At 38.0% G+C, this 21,399-nt stretch overlaps 1 protein-coding gene across 5 annotated transcripts in view; it reads left to right on the top strand.

The window, feature by feature from the left end:
* The window catches only part of LOC150080903 (syntaxin-binding protein 5-like), a 795,970-nt gene that overhangs the window by 266,353 nt on the left and 508,218 nt on the right, over window positions 1-21,399 (top strand). For all 5 annotated transcript variants that reach the window (XM_090381037.1, XM_090381035.1, XM_090381034.1 and 2 more), the window contains exon 11: window positions 5,041-5,113. In XM_090381037.1, the coding sequence (XP_090237163.1) occupies window positions 5,041-5,113 (73 nt within the window). The remainder of the gene's footprint in view (window positions 1-5,040; window positions 5,114-21,399) is intronic.

Here is a 21,399-nt window from a genome sequence, read left to right as displayed (position 1 = left end):
CCATTTCCATTCACTCTAAAAGTTTGTCTAGTTCAACCTTGAATTTATTTAAGCTGTCAACTTCCACAACCATGGATGTAAGTTGGTTCCAGTAATCAACCACCCGCTGGCTAAAGGCAAATTCCTGCACATCTATCCTATAACCAACTTTCCTCAGTTTGAATTTGATTCCTTAGGTTCATAATCTGAGCAAAAGAAAGAATCCCATCAGCATTGAGCCTGCTCAACCCATTCAAAGTCTTATACACCTCAGTCAGATCACCTCGCAGGTGCCTAGTCTCCAGACACTGTAATTTGCAGAACTTTAGCCTTTCTGTGTAAGAAAAACTCTTTGTTCCATTCACTAATCTTGTTGCCCTTCTCTGTATCCATTCCAGCAGCTCTACATCCTTCCTAAAACGAGGTGTCCAGACCTGTATATAGTACTCAAGGTGTGGCTTGACCCATTGCCTTATACAAGGGGATAATCACCTCCTTATCCCTGCTAGAAAAATTCCTGTATATCAATGATAAGACACCATGACCTACTCTTGCAGACTGTCTGCACTGCTCAGAAAACTTCATATCTGACTGCACAATTACCCCCAGGTCTTTTTCATTCTCCACTTCCTTGAGTGTAGCACTGCACAGTGGACGGGTTACTGCTACTCATATGCAGTACTTTACAGTTGTCACCTCTTAGCCCATCTGCTCAACTTTTCTAGATTGTGTTGCAGTAGCATACTATCATTAGTGTCATTAATAACCCTGCCAACCTTCGTATCGTCTGCAAACTTGGACATTAAGCCTGATATACCTTTATCAATATCACTCATAAATACAGAAAATACAATGAGCCCAACATGGACCCCTGGGAGGCACCGCTAATTAAATTAGTCCAAGAAGAGCAATGTCCCTTGATTACCACTCTCTGTCTTCTCCCACGTGACCATCCCTTTATCCATCGCAGCAACTTGCCCTTATTGCCATACCGCTCCAACTTGTGCAGTAGTCTTCCATGTGGAACAGTATCTAAAGCTTTCCTAAAATCCAGTATATGATATCAAAATTATTTTTTGCATCCAGTTCCTTTGTGACCACATTGTAGTATCCAATCAAATTGGTCAGACAAAACTTCCCCTTAACAAACCTTGCTGTGTCTGAACAATAACTGCAGTGCTTGTCTGGATGAATGGAGTCACTGCTTCTTTAACCAGTGACTCCATTATTTTCCCCGGAACAGAAGTTAAACTAATAGGCCTGTAATTACTCCTGTCACCTTTCATATTTGATCTCAAGAGATTCCTTTGGATTGGAGAAGTGCCAGTATTGCCAATACATAAAAGCAGTTCTAGGAGAAAAGTTGGTAAATGTAGACTGGTTAGTTCAACTTTCAGTGGTAGGGAAAACATTAGAGGCAATGATTAGGAGTGCAATACAGGGGTATTTAAATAGATATGGCATTAAAAATAACACAACATGGTTTGTTAAGGGAAGAGCATGTTTAACTGACTTAATAAGCTATTTTGACACAGTTGCTCATTACCTGGATTTAGGGAACAATTTCAACATAGTTTATTTTGATTTTAGTAGAGCATTTTTTTTTTTTTTTTTTTTTTTATGTGAACCCCAAACACGAGAGGTATTAGAACCTATAGTACTTAGTACCGTGCTTGGGTTTGAGGTTAAGAGGACGAAAGAAGATATTTGTTGACATTGGACTTGAACTTCTGTAGATTGTAATTTTCATGAAATACGTATGAAGGAAGGTTGTTCCAGAAAACGGCAGTTGAATGAATAAATGAGGAAGATGAAAAGTTAGTTCTGTGGGTTTGAAGTTGGACAGTAAATGGATGTTGGCTGGTGGCGGCACGTGTTTGGACTGTTTTGAAAGAGAGAGCAGGAATTATAGAAGCCAATTCAGAAGAACAGTGCCCATGGAAGTATCTGTAGAAGAGGCATGCAGCAGAAACAGTGCGTCTATGAAAAAGCGAGTGGAGAGACTCTGTTAGAGATGAATCATTAATTAACCTAACTGCCCTCTTCTGAATGGAATCAAGAAGCCGGAGAGAGGTTTTGGGGGCACCACCCCAGATATGGGAACAATATTCCATGGCAGGGCGAATTTGCGATTTATATAGAGTGAGCAGCTGTTTGGAAGAAAAGTAACGCCGAGAGCGAAAGAGAAAACCAAGTTTTTTAGATGCAGAGGAAGCAATATTTGTAATGTGCTTGTGCCAAGAGAGATTAGAAGTCAGGGTAATCCCCAAAAGAGATATATCATTTTGCCTAGAAATCGGAGTGTCACTAAAGATAAGCATAGGAGTAGAAGAATCCTTTTTGCGAGATATAAGACAAGACTGAGTTTTAGAAGGGTTGAAATCAACTAAGTTGTCTTTGCCCCACTGGAGAATTACCTGAAGATCGGCATTTAAGGAATTGGTAGCAGATTTTCGAGAAGTTGAAGCTGATTGAGCAGGACAAGGTTTCTCAAAATGGAAAGTTGAATGCAATGTGCTATCATCGGCAAAACTATGGATAGGATTTCCAGTCAATGGAAGAAGGTCATTGATATACAAGAGGAAAAGAGTGGGGGAAAGAACTGAACCTTGGGGGACACCGGCATTAGTGGAGAAGTTAGAAGACAGAGAGCCATCTACCATCACCCTCAGTGAGCGATCAGAGAGAAAACTGGATAACCAATTACTAAAAACAGTTGGCAAACCATAAGATGGAAGCTTGTTTAGAAGACCTTTATGCCAAACACGATCAAAAGCCTTTGAGATGTCAAGAGCAACTACTTGTGTTTCACCGAACCTTTCCATTGAATTAGTCCATAAATGGGTAACATAAGCCAGAATATCTCCAGTGGATCGACACTGACGGAATCCATACTAGTGATCGTTGATCAGACGGAAGGTTTCTAGATAGTTTAAGAGTTGGCGGTTAATTGATTTCTCCATTACTTTAGAAAGAGTAGAAGTAATTGCAATGGGACGATAATTGGATGGGAGGGATTTGTCACCCTTTTTAGGAACTGGCTGGATATGAGCAAATTTCCAAGCAGAAGGAAAAACACCTTTGGAATAAGAAAGTGAAAAAAGGCGGCAAAGAATAGGAGTAAGTTCAGGAGCACAGGTTTTGAGAACAAGTGGAGAAATACCATCAGGGCCTGGAGCTTTCTTAGCATCAAGATTCATCAAAATCCTTCTGATATCCTTTTGACGGAAGACCACAGGAGGCATTGAATGGAGCGTGTTGGGAATGGTGGGAGGTGTTTTACCAAGATCATTAATACATGAGCTGGAAGAAAAATGGGATGCTAGCAGGTCAGCTTTATCCTTGGCTGAAGTGGCAACAGAACCATCTGGTTTGGACAGAGGTGGGAGTAAAGATGGGCAAAAGTTCCGGCCAATAGTTTTGACAAGAGACCAGAATGCTCGGCTACCATTAGGGCAAGAAGCAAGTTTTCTACTCTTAGCCTGTTCAAACTCTAGTTTAGACTGATTAATAACTGCTTTACAATTGTTGCGAGCTTTGGTGTAGGCAGAAAATGAAACTGAAGAATTAGAAACAAGCCAATTACGATATGCAACGTTCTTCTCTTGTACAGCCTTAGCACATTTATTGGAAAACCAAGGTTTACATAAAGGACGAGATTTTAAAGTGGAGTGTGGGATAAAGGATTCCATTCCTGCAAGAATAATTTCACTGACACGATCTGAGCAAACGTTGACATCAGAAGTTTTGAAACAGTAATCCGACCAAGGAAAAGAAGAAAAGAAGTCTCGCAGGTCATCCCATTTTGCATTCTTGTAATGCCAAACAACACGTGGTTGGAATAGCCATGAGATAAAGATTCAATTGGAGAAGAGACAATCACCAAGTTGTGATCTGAAGTGCCTAAAGGACCTATCACTTCGACCGTGTACTTAGAAGGGTTGTTTGTGAGAAAAAGATCAAGCGTATTGGCTGTATGATTAGGATTGTCCGGTATTCTTGTAGGTAAATGAACAATCTGTGCTAGGTCATTAGTAATTGCAAAAGCCTCCGCATCTCGACCTGCTGGGTCGGTGTGACTAGAAACGGAAACCAGCTAGAGTTGTGAACATTAAAATCACCAAGGAAAATTACTTCACTGTTAGGAAAGTTGGACTGGAGAAAGTCAAGTTGCAAAGAGAGGAAGTCAAAGAGCTCCAAGTGATTAGTGGAGTTGGGAGAACGGTAGAGACAACAGATGAATTTGACACAATGAGGTAGAGAGATTTTAAGCCAGAGATCAAAGAGAGGAGATTCCAAATTGCCAAGTCTCTGACAGGGAATATCAGAACGGACATATGCACAAGTACCACCTTTGAGGCGAAAGGAATCATACAGCGAATAATTTGGGCATCTGAGATGAGCAGTAGATGAATCAACCGATAACTGAGATTCTGTCAGAAAAAGTACATGGGGTTTGGCAGACTGCAAGTGGAAATGGACATCGTTGAGATTAGAGTTGAGACCACGTATATTTGTGAAATGAATTAGGAAGTCCATTTGACTCAGCCCCACATGAGAGTTTACTCTATAAGCTTGAACAGGTTGGTTTACTGGTAAGGTTCTAAGATGGATTGCTGGTTGGTTGCGGGGCAGAAGGCAAACGGTTGTGATTAATGGATATTCTTCACATTGGTGTAACATCAGGAGTGGGATTTTTATAAATGACATTGATGAAGGGATAGAAGGTGTGATGTCAAAATTTGCAGATGACAAAGATTGGCAGAGTCGTTAATGATTAGTGCCAAGTAGCACTCCTTCAGGATGACGTCAACAGACTTCAAAGATGGTCTGAGAACTTTTATGTAAACATGCATTTTTGGCAGAATGATCATAAATTATTTAAATTTTCTTTGTTTGTGTTCTTGTGTCAAGAATTATCTATTTTAAATATTAATATAAATACTAATTATAAAATAAATTTACTTAAATATTCTATATTTGTGTTCTTATGTCAGAAATTATCTACCTATTTTTGTCTATTTTTCTGTCATTTATCTATTGTTTTATTTGTATTTCTAGAATTCCAGGAACCTTATGCTATTGTAGTATTGCTGTATAATGATTTAGTTGTGGTAGACCTCACTGTTCCAGGGTAAGAATTTTTGCTATATCAGAATATTGATAGATTATTTGTTGACTTTCTTAATTCCTAATCATAAAAAGCCAATCTCTAAAGTATGCATTGTATAGCAGTGATTTTCTTCTTCAGATAAGATGTCATTATTTTTTTTTAAATCACATTTTTTAAAATGCTATTAAAGTGGCTGATATCTCATAACCCAATGTACATTGTGAACAGCTATTCATTAGGAGAATGCCATCATATTAACTACTCCTCTGTGACCACTGGGCATTCCCTTTTTGATTTATATGATAATTTTCTATGATTTTGCTAGCATTTTATCAGAGGAAGGCTGTATCGTGTGCAGCTAGCTATCCTATGGCATCCCATGTGCCATTTAGTCATTTTTGTCTTAGTATGCTCTCTTGCATACTACTGAAATAGTTGACATCTAAATAGATTTGTGAATTTCTGTCTGAATATTTTATTAGTATGTCTTGTAAATTAGTTAAGTGCTCAGAGGTTTTTGCCATTTGTGTAAAATTTGCATTAAATTTAAAATTTCAAAAACAAATGCTGCAGCTCTTGTACTGCCCTTGAGAAGATAGTTAAGAAGTTATATTTAACAATGCCATTTGCCATTCAAATTGTATGGAGGAAGCAATAAGAATTAAAATACCTGGATTTTTTTCAAAGTTGAAACATGCAATAAATTAACCTATAAGAACCATATATCATAATAAGAACATTTTAGTACTTAAGCACAAAAGTGTGAACTTTGGATGAAGAAGACATTAAATTGCTGATTTTTCAAAAACCTGTTGATTCAAGTTTTCAGTCATTGACATCAGTGACACCTTAATTTCAGAATTAACACTGAATGACCTCTCATTAGAGACCTGGATCTATTTGAAAAACCAGTCCCATGTTCTATGCTCTAGGGGTGTGGCCTGAATTTTTCTCATTGAAAGAATTATAACTGCTGGAAAATTGTACCAAATATTGTATGTCATGCATCAGATATTGTAATATGATTGGAATAACCAGTGTGCCTAAAACCTAACAATGCGTCATAATGAGTTTATTTATTTTTTATTGTAATTTTTTTTTCTCTCTGTAAATGCTGATCTGTTATTTTGCAGTGATGTAAATGGACTGTTTGCAAAGGCCTTTGATTGAGAACATAATCTGGGTGAATGAACCATGAAAAAATGGTTGCTTTTAGCCCTTTCATTTTGTGTGTGTAAATTAGAATGATAATTAAATAAAAATAAAAATGCCAGCAACATGGCAAGACAGAAGAGCAAAAGTAGTCAAAATTAAACATAACGATCATACCAACAGGGAGGGAAGAGAAGGGTAACAAGAGTAAAAATATTGTAGCAGAAACTCTCCAAGATAATTTAGAAAATCTAAATGCAAAGATAATAAAATAATAAACAATTAAATTTTGAATGCCAATTAAATATAAATTTAACAGTCCCCCCCCCCCCCCCCCCCGACAGGCACAATGTCCAAATTTATGTGAAATATCACCAACAGATGTAAACTAACTACAATAAAAATAAAACCAAAATAGACTAACCACTATGCCCATCTCAACAGGGGACCACAAGGCCAGGGAATCCCTGCATTTCAACCACTAGACAAATCGCCACAAAGGTGAGTCGACCGAAAGATCAGTCCACCATTATTGGCCTTGTGGTCCTCTGTTGAGATGGGGGTGCCATTAAACATGGTGCTCGTTGGGGGGGCACCATTAAATTTCTATTTAATTGGCATTCAAAATTTAATTGATTATTTTTATTATCTTTGCATTTAGATTTTCTAAATTATCTTGGAGAATTTCTGCTACAATATTTTTACTCTTGTTACCCTTTTCTTCCCTCCCTGTTTAATCATTATGTTTAATTTTCATTCTTCTGTCTTGCCATGCTGCTAGCATTATTTCTATTTAATTGGCATTCAAAATTTAATTGATTATTTTTTTTATCTTTGCATTTAGATTTTCTAAATTATCTTGGAGAATTTCTGCTACAATATTTTTACTCTTGTTACCCTTTTCTTCCCTCCCTGTTGGTTTGATCATTATGTTCAATTTTCATTCTTCTGTCTTTCCATGCTGCTGGCATTATTTCTATTTAATTATCATTCTAATTTTTATATTTCAAGCGTCATGGAGAGGAATATGCTTTTTGCTGCCTCTGATGTTTGCTTTAGTTTTTTTATTTTTTATTATGGAAGATTCAGTTTCAACTATTTTAAACATTATTCAGATACACTCACACTCACTCACTCTTCAGGTTGTGTTTCAAGTAACGGATCCACTTATGTAAGAATTGACATTATTATTAGCAGTAGCAGAGGCTTTTTTTTTTTTTTTGTTTTATGTAAACCCCAAACACAAGAGGTATTAGAACCTATAATATTTAGTACCATGCTTGGGTTGGAGGTTGAGAAGACGAAAGAAGATGTTTGTTGACATTGGACTTGAACTTCTGTAGACTGTAATTTTCAGGAAATATGTATGAAGGAAGGTTGTTCCAGAAAACGGCAGTTCAGTGAATAAAGGAGGAAGATGAAAAGTTGGCTTATAATGCATCAGCCAAAAAAAAACATCCCACATCACCTACCCATCAGTCCCTTCAAAGTCTTGATCACCTCAAAGGTGCCTAGTCTCTAAAAGCTGCAATTTGCAGAACTGAAACCTTTCTTGGTATTTTTTCCTTTCACCAATCTCGTTACTTACCCTTCTCTGCGCCCATTCCAGCAGATCTACATCAGCCACGGGTGCCAAGCGAATTGTAACCAGGCAATTTATCTTTGCGATTTTTCACTGAGTTTTTTTACTGGTCACAGAGAACGATCTCTGTGACCAGTACAGGTAATTTCTGACTTTACAAGTTGATTCGTTCCTAGCGCACGCTCATAAAGCAAACTCGTAAAGCGGGAATTTATTTCCCAAAGGCATAATGTTAAAAGCAGGGGTTATGTTCTCAACAATGAAATTAGTTGGCTAATTAGTTTGTTTAAAAAATGATTAAAGAATTCTTTGAATAAAAAATTTATCCAAAGAAATGAAAACGTAGCCTGTAAAATCAAGCAAATTATAATAATAAAGAAATTATTTATGACTTACAAATGTTAAAGAATGTTTATTCTTCATCATCATCATTGACTAAATGCACACTCGTTGATCACTCATTATTGGTTCAGCACTTGTTGGTTTGTTGCACAAGGAGTCGTCGTCTTCAGAAATGTTTCAAGAGGCATTTGTTTCCAAGATAATCTTCTCTTTTCTTTATAAATTTCATGATTGCATGCATAAGCATTTTTTAACGGCACCCACAAATTGCAACTAACGCGATTTGCTTGGAGTAACAGGGTTTACGAAGATTTAAAAAAAAAGAATGAAGAGAGGATTCTGAAAAATTGTTTTTTATACAATTGAAAATTTCACTAAAGGGGAAATTCACCATAATAACGTAAAAAACCACACAATTCCAGCTATCGGTATTTTTCGCAAATGCAATAACATAGAGTTTATTACCCGTTTATAATTGCTTGCACTAATAGAAAACTCCAATAAACAGGAGAGTGCAAATTGTTTTTATTGTTTTATGGTTGTGACCTCCAGAAATGTACTTTAGAAAAATATCACAAAGGCAGTTAAAATTGATTCTTATAATGGAACATATGATAACGATGAAAGTGTAGTGTATTTTAATGATTTGAATTGGTAACTAATACAATTGACAAACCACACTTGTGACCTTTTAGATGGACTAAGGTCACACTCGTGACCTTAAAAATGACATTTTAGAGAGATAAATAGCTTAGTTATACAAAGAAAATTGCAACTTCTGAAGTCTCGAAACGAATTACCAAAAAACAATGTGTTATTGGGTTCACATTATGATATTTTCACGATACGATGGTGTCTCTGGAACTGATTAATATCATGAAGTGGAATACACTGTATTGTATAGCTACGCACGTGGTTTGGAATGCGGTGTTTATGAATGCTTAACATTCATTTTTTGCAATTAATGTTCATATTTTCGATTTTGTTGATACTTGGGGGGGGGGGAATCTCATAAAGCAGAAATTGCCTGTAGTTCCTTTTAAGTTCCCACATTTACTAAAACCCTTCACTTGATAGAAGCTCTTCTAACAAAAAGTTCTTGTGGAGAACGAGAAAGGAAAACCACCTTTCTTGTTTCTTTTTCTTTCATAACTAATAATCCCTGCTTGGTCACACCAGGCACTGCTCATGCCTCCTCATTGATCTGCCAAGGGCTAAAAGGAGCAAATATGGAACATACTGTGTTTCCCCCTCTTTAGAGCTGACAAGCTCTTGGCCAGAGAAAGAAAATTTAAAAAGAAAGTTTACTTGTACATGGTGGCCACTGAAAGACTGAAGGGTTTGAAAAAGTCATAACTTGTTCATTTTCAATCTTTTTTATTTTCTTTTTTTACAGGTTATAGAGGATCCCTTGGAGATTAAAATGGCTACGTATGATGTCCAGCAACGAGTAAAACTCATTGGGTTTTTTTATTCCAGTGAAAGATCAATTATTGAAACTCAGAGAAAATACCAGCAACATTTTAAAATAAGAGTATCTCCTAGCGATAACATGATTCGGAACTTAATCGCTCGATTTAAAAGAACTGGATCAGTCGGCGATCTTCCGGGAAGAGGTCCTAAGTGCACTGTGCGCACTGACGCAGCGGTGGAAGCTGTATGGCAGAGTGTCTTTGAGGATCCATCTGCCTCTACCCGTCATTGCTCTGCTCAACTAGGCATCGCCAGAACATCACTTCAGAAGATTCTGAAACTGGATTTAAAAATGTTTCTATACAAGATCCAAATGGTCCAAGCTTTACTAACCCAAGATAGTCAGAAGCACCTGCAGTACGGCATTCGATTTCAACACCTAGCCAGAGATAATAACAACTTTATAATGAGTGATGAGGCCCATTTTCATTTAAACAGGTACATCAACAAACAAAATAGCAGATTTTGGGGTACTGAGAATCCCAGGAAATTACATCAGCATCAATTGCATCCCCAAAAATGCACTGTTTGGTGCAGTGTTATGGCTGAAAGAGTTATCGGGCCCCTATTTCTTTGAAAATGAGGAAAGTCAGCCAGAAAGAATCAACGGGGCCCTGTATAGGACAATGCTTGAAAATTTTTTACACCCAGCGGTCGAAGATAATCAGGAGGTATGGTTCCAACAGGATGGAGCTACTGCGCACACTGCCAGGTGAGCTGTCAAATCAGGTTAAATCCTCCACATTCACCTGATTTGACGGCTCCAGACTTCTTTTTGTGGGGCTACTTGAAAGAACAGGTTTACGTAAATAAACCTTGAACAATTCAAGAACTTAAGGAGAACATTCGAGCCGAAATCTAACGTTTACGACCTGAAACTTTGCGTACGGTCATGGAAAATGCTGTGGAAAGAGCCGGTATTTGTGAGCAGGAAAATGGTGGTCATTTGAGGGACGTTGTTTTTCCCACATAATACTAAAAAAAATCCATTTATTATATTTCCAAATAAAATAATAAAAAATTAAAAAAACATGTTTGTAAAAGTTATTTTTGTTTTATATCATTCAGTCTTTCAGTGGCCACCCTGTAGAAACTGTAAACGACATGCATTTTGAAAAACTCCTACAACTGACAAATTTTGTTGGAATTCCAGTGAAAGTATCTCCCTATGCAAATAAATACATTAAGGGTGTTATATCTAGTTGGGACCTGTTGAATGTAATGGAGGAAGAAATAAACCAAGTGCTATGGGAACAAAATGTTACTGCAGTGAAAAGAATTATGATTAAAAGAGACATTATACTCACATCTACCAGGAATACTATTCTGACCTTTAACATTCCAAACCTACTGTCATCAGTAAAAGCTGGTTATCTTCTTCGTCACATTCATCCTTTCATTCCCAATCCATTGAGAAGTTATAAGTGCCAAAAGTATGGCCGCTGTCAAACAACATGCAGAGGAAACCCAGTTTGTCCCAACTGTGGATCCAGTCACTTTGAATGCGATCCTCCGATCACATTCAAAGTGATTGTTTGGCAACAGAAATGACCTGCCCCAACTGCAAAGGCAACCATCCTGCTTACTCTAAAACATGTGACAGATGGAAAACTGAGAAAAAAAATTGTAAAATATAAAGTTGAAAACAAAGTAAGTTATCAGGAAGCAAGAAAATTAATTGTACCCAGTATACCTAAACACACCTTGCAAAAAAAATCAAACAATTGCCATTCAAACTAATGTTTCAGTTCCATCAACTTCCTACAATCAACTTCCTTCAAACTAATGTTTCAGTTTTATCAATTTCCTACTGGGCTCAGGCTGTCCTCTCAGCAACAATCCAACGTCCTTACTCACTCAGACCTGCAAGTAATACACCCTTACAATACTAGCAAATTCTCCTCCTCTGCCAGTATTACTACTACTACTTCAAATAATCCTAGTTCGAATTCAAAAAGTATTATTCAGATCTTTCATCAATGGATACGGATTACTCATCCAAACAGGAAGAACCAATTCTGGAAATATATGTAGAGGAAAATACGGATACCAGTCAGCCTTTCTTTCCAAAAAGAGACAAACCAAAGCCTGACTACCATAAGACAGCCACTTGAAAAAAAGTATTAAGGTACAACTTTCTTTCTAAATTCAAGTAATGCCTTATACTTTACTGTGGAATTGCCGAGGCTGTTGTGGCAACATTGATGACATTCAATACTTAATTAACCGCTACTCTCCAGTTGGTTTCTCTCTACAGGAAACCTGTTTGACTCCTCAAATTTCTATTTCCATAAAAACTGCTCGACCTATTGAAGAGATTGCAGTACATCGGATTCTGCTAATGGTGGTGTAGCCATTTTGATTAACTCAAAGGTCCCAGGCAAATCACTCTCCAAACCCAAATTGAAGTCGTTACTGTGTGTCTTATATGAATGTAATCTGATTAACAAGACACGTTACTGTGTGTCTTGTTAATCAGATTACATTAACACTAGTCTCATCTATCTCTGACCAAATCATACCTATTCTTACAATGATTTTAAAGAACTTTTAATACAGCTACCCTCTGCTGTCTGCTTGCTAGGGGATTTCAATGACCACCACCCTTTATGGGGATCCTCTAAATTAGATAGACATGGGCGACATTGAAACTTTACTAGATAAACAAAACCTCACCATTCTTAATAGTTTGGACAGACTTCTGGAACTGACCCGATTTGCTCCCCGATACTGTTTTCAGTCGTGCAATGGTCCGCTATCGACGATCCCATGGGCGGTGACCATTTTCCAATTGTTTGTAATCTGTTCACTACACAACCACCATTAGACCAACCCTACAGGAAATGGAAATTCTCTCAAGCCAAGAGCCAAATTTCAGTCGGCAATCACTGGACAAAAAAATTATACAATTACAACTCATAGATGAATTCACTGATTATATCATATCCTGCCTTTTATTTGAAGCTAAATACTCAATTCCATTATTGAATCTTCTGACCCTTCAGCACTTCAACTATTGGTGGAACGAAGAGTGCACAAAAGCAAGGGGGGGAAAGCGTGGAATTTATTTCATCACTCTCTACCCACAGTTAATCTTAACTACAAGACATTTAGGGAAAAAAGTGCATCTCATTCTTTTTTTTTTTTTTTTGGAGTTGTTGGCGCATTGGCTTCTGTGGCCATAGTGCACCTCCCAAGGTTTTTTTTTGTAGTACTTTGATTCCAAGCCCGAGGCGGGATTCGAACCCGTGACCTTTGGGTTGCCAGGCAGGCACTTTACCCACCCGGCTGGCCCGGTCGGCGCATCTCATTCAAAGACAGTCCAAGAAAGATTCTTGGACTCGGTTTGCATCTACTATCAATAGAAACACTGACTCCAGATTAATATGGAAGAAAATTAAGCAGCTTTCTGGTAAGTTTCCAACCATCCCTTTCCCAATTCTTTCCTGCAATGAGAAGAACTCTCTCCTCCTCTGGATATAGAAAGTTTTGCCTTGGGCAAAACCTTTTACCAAAGTCTGCTTCAACCTAAACTCCGGAATTCCAAAAAATTAAAACCACCACCAAAAAGAGATCCATCAACTTTTGAACCTCAATGTTACTTCCATATAACCAGCCTCTTCAATATTGTGAACTTTTAAAAGTCATCAGAACAACTCAACTGTGTCACTGGGCCAGATGGGATATATTATGCCGTGTTACATTATGTAACATGGCATAAGGCCTTGGCACCATGCTACAGCATGGTGCCAATGCCTTTTGAAACCTGGAAAAGATCTCTCCAGTCCTTATGGTCACAGACCAATCTCTCTCTCTGTCAAGTTGCCTTGGTAAAATTCTCGAAAAAATGATCCACAATCAGTTTGGATCATTGAAATTCAGTCTACTCTAATAGACAGCATGGCTTCTGCCAAAACAGGTCCTCCTTAGATCTGATGATCACGGCTGAATCTGAAATTAACAGTGCCTTTGTGAAAAATGAATACCTTGTTTTTATGTCTTCATAAATATGGAAAAGGCATTTGATGCTACCTGTCATTATGGCATTCTCAGTGACCTCCATACTCTTGGTTTATAAGGCAAACTGCCTATTTATTAACAACTTCCTCCAGAGCCTCTCTTTCCAGGTTCAATATCGAACTCCCTTTCTGCTACAATCTCACAAGAAGGCATACTGCATACTCGGTATTGAGTGCAACCCTGCTTGCCCTTAGAATTGATTCCATTACAAAAGAACTCCCAAATACTGTAGAGGTATATCTTTACGCTGATGATTTCTTTCCATTCTCAGAACATGAGATCCATTGAACAGCAATTGCAGATATCCCTCAATAAAGTATAAAAGTGGACTGTGTTTAAAGAATATAGTCTTTCCTATTAGAAAACAGTTGAAATCCACTTTTGCAATCAACGTAAATTGCATACAGGTTCTGAACTTCGGATATCAAATTCTACCATTCCAATTGCCAACAATATCGATTCTTGAGATTAATCATTGAGAGCAAGTTAAACTTCTTTGAGCACATTAAATTTGTGCATACTATCTGTATCAAAAAGCTGAACATGCTAAGAGCTTTAGCTGCCCTGCCTTGGGGAGTAGATCATATGACTTTGCTGCTCTTATATAGAGCACTCATTAGATCCTTTTGGGTTAAAATGCTCCAATTTATGATTCTCCCCGAAGGAGTGTACTATGCTGGCTGGATCTTAAACAACACAATACACTGCGGATTGCACTTGTAGGGGCGCCTCCGTAGCCAAGTGGGAAGGAGCAGCAGTGCGTAGCACACGCTTCTTGATTAGACCGGGGTTCGAGCCTGTCACCACCAAATACGGAGAATGTGGAAAGGTCAGGGAATGACCACCGCATATCCAAGAGCAATATGGCCTTAGTTGCTAATGCTCCTAAAAACCAAACAACAACAGCACTTGTAGGACATCTCCAACTCAGTCTATACATTGAAGCTCATGAGCTTCCTCTTTTCCTTCATAGAAAAACACTACTACTTAAGTATGCAGCCAAAATACAAAGTTGCTGTCTGCATCCTATTGAGCCATACCTCTTTACTCCACCACTGCAAAGTCTCTATAGAAATAAGCCTAGTAAAATAAGATCAGCAGGCCTGTGTCTTATTGTTTTTCTAACGCAGAGTTGGAATGTTCATATTTTCAACAGGAAACAAGTAATGAGCCTCTCTCAACCACCTTGGACTCCCGCCCCTCAAACTAACTGTGATACTTGTTTTCTTGGCGCCTCCGTAGCCAGGTGGGCAGGAGCAGCAGTGCGTAGTACATGCTATTAGACCGGGGTTCGAGCCCATGACCACCAAATACAGAAGATGCGGAAAGGTCAGGGAATGACCACTGCATATCCCCGGAGCAACATGGCCTTAGTTGTTAATACTCCTAAAAACCAAATAACAAACAACAACTTGTTTTCTTCAAGTGGGAAAGAATCGTCTACTAACTCTCAATGTGCAACAACTCTATGCAAGACATATTCAAAACTATGCCAACTTCTTGCCAATATATACCAATGGTTCCAAATCTCTTTCAACTCCCGGAGGAGGCACCTCCATAGCCAAGTGGGCAGGAGCAGCAGCAGTGCGTAGCACACACTTCTTGATTAGACCGGGGTTCGAGCCCGTGACCACCAAATACGGAGGATGCGGAAAGGTCAGGGAAATGACCATCGCATATTTCCCCCCCCCCGGAGCAATATGGCCTTAATTGTTAATGCTCCTAAAAACCAAATAACAAACAATAACAACAACTCCTGTAGGAGCAGCAGCAGTGTTTCCCTTTGTTATCATATCGGCTTCTCTTCCACCTCAGTACAGCAACTATTCAGCAGAACTACATGCAATAAAATTAGCTCTAGAAAATTTGACTTTTAACCCCTCAAAATATTTAGTTTACACAGACTCTCTCTCTCAGCTGAATTACAGCAATGAAAATCCCTCTCATAAGGATCATCATATTTTAAATCATATCAGGAGTTTGCTATTCCAAATTGAAGATCATCAGCAATTAGTGAACTTTTGCTCTATTCCAGCACATTCAGGCATAAAAGAGAATCCGTTAAAATCTGCTAAAAGTCCGTAACCTCTGTCCTTATTCCTGCATCTGATAATAATATCATAATTCAAGCAGCATGCCGTGGACAGAGTTACAGATAACCAAACGAATAATAAACTTTTCCAGTTGAAACAGGACCCAAAATTTTGCCACTTGAGCATTCAGACAGTTCGGTGGGAAGAAGTGGTACTCACACGGATGAGAATAGGACATACTAATCTGACTCGCCTCCATCTACTCACAGGCAGTGATCCTCCTCAGTGTCCACATGGCTCAGAACATCTAACAGTCAAGCATATTTTGTTTGACTGTCCACCCTATCAACAACATTGAACTTCAATATTTCATTCCCTGGTTAATCTTCAAGAACCGATGACATTACATCATATCATTAGAGAGGAGGAAAATATCAGTGAATTTTTTTTGTTTTTAAAAAAATAAATTAAAATGTGATCGATTATGAATAGGTTTCTGAATTGAAATTAAATTGAGCTGGCTTCATTCTTAATTATTTTCTAACATTGATGAATAGGCACAATATATAGCCATAGCAGCTTATGTACCATTAAACACACACACACACACACACACACACACACACACACACACACACACACACACACACACACACACACACACACACATCCTTTCAAAAATGAGGCTTTCAGGCCTATATGCAGTACTCAAGATGCAGCCTAACTATTGCCTAGTACAATGAGATAATCAGCTCCTTATCCTAGCAAAGTTCTTGTATATCACTGACAAAACCTGTAAGTTGTCCTCTCAGCCTGTCTGCCTACTCGGAGAGGCTCACGTCTGACTGCACAATTCTTTCCCAGGCCTTTTACATTTTCCACTAACCTGAGTATGGTACCACACACGTGGAACATTAATCTGGGAATACTGCTACCCATATTCAACCTATTCAGTACCTTGCATTTGTCAATTTTAAAGTTCAGCTACCATTTCTCAGCCCATCTTCCTAATTTTTCTGGATCTGTTGCAATAGCGTACCTTCATTTTTGTCATTAACCACCCTACTGCCTTTGTATTATCTGCAAGCTTAGACATTAAACCTGATATACCAACATCAGTATCATTAATAAATAAAGAAAACAACAATGTACCCAGCACTGAACCCTGGGTAACTCCACTAATAATATTAGTCTATGAAGAGCAGTATCCATTAATAACAACTCTGTGTCTTCTCCCACCTCAACCCTCCCTTTATCCATGGCAGTAATTGTCCTTCTTGCCACATTGCTCCAGTTTGTAAAGTAGTCGTATGTGCAAATAGTATCAAAAGCATTTTCTGAAATGCAAGTATGCGATATCAAAATTATTTTTAGCATCTAGTTCCTTTGTTATTGTTCCATAAGATCCAATCAGATTGGTCAGACAAGGTTGCTCCTTAGCAAATCCTTGCTGTGACTTCAGTATAATTGCATTCCTATATCTAGATAGTCCCTTGCATAATTTCTTTAACCAGAGACTCCATTATCTTTCCTGGAACAGAAGTTAAGTTGAGCAGGTCTGTAATTACTCATGTCACCTTTTGACCCCCCCCCATGAATTGAAGATACATTTGCACAACTCCAGTCCATGGAGACCTCCCCTTCAAAGTAATTCTTCAGTCGACTGAAAATGGGTTCTCTTAAGTACACTTTTCAATTTAGGGAAGAGAAAATAGTCAAAGGCCTAGGTCTGGTGAGTAGAGCACATGTTCACACACGTATTTATTTTTTTGGCTAGAAACTGGTGAGCAGAGAGTGCATTATGTGCCGCAGCTTTGTCTTAATGGAGCATCCAACCATCCTCCACAATTCAGGTCTCTTCCTTCGAATTTTTCATACAGCCTTATCAGAATTTCAACTAACGGTCTGATTTGGTGAGACATTCAGCCATAATAATTCCTTTAATATCGAAGAAAACAAGAAGTATAGTTTTCATTTTTGATATTCTTGCTTTTATTTGGTCTGACAGGATTGTTTTGTCTTCCATTGCATTGACTGTCTTTTGGTTTCTGAGTTGTACTGAAATAGCCAACTGTCATCGCAAGTAATTAGAGTAATCAAAGTCTGGATCTTCCTCAATTTTTTTAAAAATATCTCCACAAACTTGGAGCCTTCTCATTCTTTGATCTTCATTCAAAATTTTTGTTCCCCATCTTGGCACACACTTTCCTCTTGCTTAAAATTTGTCTGACTGTTTCTTAGTCCATATGGAGTTCTGATCTAACCATTGTTATGCTCAAATAACAAACACTTCTAATCAGTGTCCTTACCTGGTTCACATTTTCATGGATACTGGGACAGCTTGGTGGTTTGTTTTCCACATTCTCTCTTCTTTCTAAAAATCTTTTATGCATTCAAACATGCACATATCTTCCCCATAAACTTGTCATAACTTTCAATTGATGTTTTTATTTAGTTTTGTTAAAAATTTGAGGTTTATTCGTTATTCAATTCTTTTGTCTCATTTTTCTGGCAAACTGCAAAATCACGATTTAACAAAAATTTGTGTCACTGTAAAGCAAATCGATGTATTGGAACGTAACTTGGCAGACAACTAGGGAAAGGTTCAAGGTCAACTGTTGTGCCTTGGTTTAACAGGTGGCACTTGGTGTGTAGTGGTTGTGCAAGCAGTCTTGTTATTTAATAGCCACACCTTGTAATTATGGCCAAGGGTTTGTTTGCCTCCTTTTCTGCCTCCCCTAATATGATTGGATAGATCCCATCTGCCCCAGGTGCCTTTTTTTATGTTAAGCTTAAGCCTCAACAATTACTCTTCCACTTTCCTCTCAGTTATCACAAAATCATTAGCTACTTGTTAGATTTTGATGAACTTTCTGGCATTCATCTCCCTGAAGAAATCCTCATGCGTAACTGCAGATACAAAATACATATTCAGTTTTTCAGCAATCTGAGCAAGACCATCGGCATCAAGTAGACCAATGTGATTCAACCCCTTCCAACTACTGTTAATATAAGTAAAGAAGTCTTTGCCAGAGACATCTCTTAATCTTCCTTTGCTTCCCAAACCTGATTTGAAACTTGATTCACAACTTGTCTTCAAGTCAACTTAATGAAATTGAAGCAAGTGATACATAAATAGGTGTAAAGGATATTATTGCATCAAAAGAAGTAACAATGAAATTTTTTAACATTTTTAAAATATTTTCCATAACCTGATTTGATTTTTGTTAATTTCACTCTGATATCGACAACCAAGTCAAAATAATAACAAATTAATATTTAAAAGCATTTATGTACACGAGGATTTTATTTTTTTTTTTATGGATTTTCAAAATTGCTCAAAAAACTGACTGCATAGAAGAAGCCAGCACTGGCAGGATACTCATTACTTGAAGCCCAAACATGTTTAACAAACTCATTTCTGAAGGCACACACACACACACTAAACCAACTACTGAAAGGTTCAAGAACCTTTGATTGCAGTAGATACTGATGGTCTTTTTTGACCTAAAAGTAATAATCTTCTTGAAGAAGCTGGAATATACAAAGAATTACTGTTCTTAATTTGAATAGATTAACCAAACAAAAAGGAGGCACTTGGCAGACAAGTAAATCCTCTGCTGAGGAAAAGCTTTTTTGTCAGTGTTTAGTTTTGAGTTTAAAAAAAATGCACCCCTCCCCCTTTTTTTTATAAACTTAAAAAAGGTTTTCTTTTTCTAGGTTTATGAGGGAATGTGCAAATTAGAAATCAACTTAAATCACCAAGGATATTAAGAAACTGAAAACAGAAAAATAAGATGAAATTAACAAAATAAATAAGGATGCGTTGTGTAATCAACAAATTATTTTTAAAATAAAACACTTGTAGCACATGTGAAATTGCTGCTTAATGCGGTTATAAATTTCTTTAGTTGTTCAATTGCTTGTTTTCAGTGTTTTTTTTTTTTTTTTATAGTATTTGTAGAAGAATAAGAGAAATTTACTACAATATGATACTTTCCAGAAATTAAAATGAATAAAAGATTAACACAAATTACAGTAAAAACAATTGAAAACAATTCAAAAATTAATTAAAAATTCAAAAACTTAATTTAAAAAATTTAACGTAAATTTTGAAAAATTATTTTCCTTCCTGAAGCTGACAGAGCTTTTCCACCGTATGTCATGGTCACAGGAATGGAATTTTTTTTTTGTATATACGAAAACCCCAAAAACAAATGGTATTAGAACTTATAGTACTTAGTACCATGCATGGGCTGAAGATTGATAAGATGAAAGAAGATACTTGTTGACATTACATTTGAATTTCTGTAGATTGTGATTCTCAGAAAATACGTATGAAGGAAGATTATTCCAGAGAATGGAAGTTGAACGAATACACGAGGAAGAACAAAAGTTGGTTCTATGGGTTTGAGGTTGCCATTGACTGTCTTCTTCCACTTGACCATCCCTTCATTCATAGTGATAACTTGCCTTAATGACAGTTAGCATTAGTAGAGGCATATGATACAAGAAAGCAAGCTTATGCAGCATAAGCCAAAAAACAAAACCTCCCTTTTCACCACTCCATTTTTGACTTGGTGCATTATAGCCTTAGATGCGGCCCCGAGTGCCAAGCGATAGTTCCCAAGCGATCTTTCTAGTGCGATTTTCTAGCGATTTTTCTAGGGCGAGTACTAGTGCTTAAATAATCCCTCCACCGCTCGCAACGTTACTGTTGACCGCTCGCAACGTCACTGCTTCCCTCGCTGAGCATCGTCACTGCTTCCCTCGCTGAGCATCGTCACTGCTTCAACGTCACTGCTAACCCCGCTTGCAACGTTACTGCTATCGCTAGCAACGTACTGCTCTCCTCTTCTGCTGATCGCTTGGTCACTGGTTGGCACCGCTCCTGCCTCCACGTGGCGGGGTCGGTAACCTGGGAGAAGGAATTCCCTCTTCCGGGGCTAAAAGGAGCAGCGATGGATTGCGATGCATATCCATCGCTAGAGCCCACGGGCTCCAGACCCGTCAACTCTGATTCAGAGCATGACTTGAATCGTCCAAAGAGACTACGGACAGAAAAACAAACAACAGACATGCCAGCATTTCTGATAATGCATTCCCTATCCACACAACCTGTTGGCAAGTTATCGCCTTTCTTAATACAGAAATGTTTAGAATCGGTTGTTGGATCTCCCAAAATGGTTAAACGTCTCCAATCCGGAGACCTTCTAATTGAAGCCTGTAAGCCAAATCACTCAGAAAAATTGTTAAAATTAACAACTTTTAACAATATTCCTGTGTCAGTAACAGCCCATAACACTCTGAACACCTCTAAAGGAGTTATCAGCGAATGGGACTTACTAAATGTGTCTGAGGAAGAAATCATTCAAGAGCTTAGCGAACAAAAAGTGACTCATGCACGGAGAATTATGACGAAAAAAGATGGCAACCTATTACCAACCAGGTCCATTATTTTGACATTCAGTACTCCGAATCTCCCATCTTCTGTAAAAGCAGGTTACTTAAACTGCAAGATTCGACCCTACATCCCGAATCCCATTCGCTGCTTTAAGTGCCAGAAGTACGGCCATTCTCAGACGGCATGCCGAGGCGATGCTGTGTGCCCTATTTGCGGCTCCAAGGAACATTCCCAAGGAGACTGTACAGCTTCCACTCCCACTTGCCCAAACTGTAAAGGAAGCCATCCTGCATTTTCTAAA

Source organism: Mastigoproctus giganteus, chromosome 9 (assembly GCF_048544385.1).
Source record: "Mastigoproctus giganteus isolate SK-2022 chromosome 9, ASM4854438v1, whole genome shotgun sequence".
NCBI lineage: Eukaryota > Metazoa > Arthropoda > Arachnida > Uropygi > Thelyphonidae > Mastigoproctus > Mastigoproctus giganteus.
Note: the sequence above shows the minus strand (reverse complement) of the source record. Positions and strands in the feature narration are given on the sequence as shown.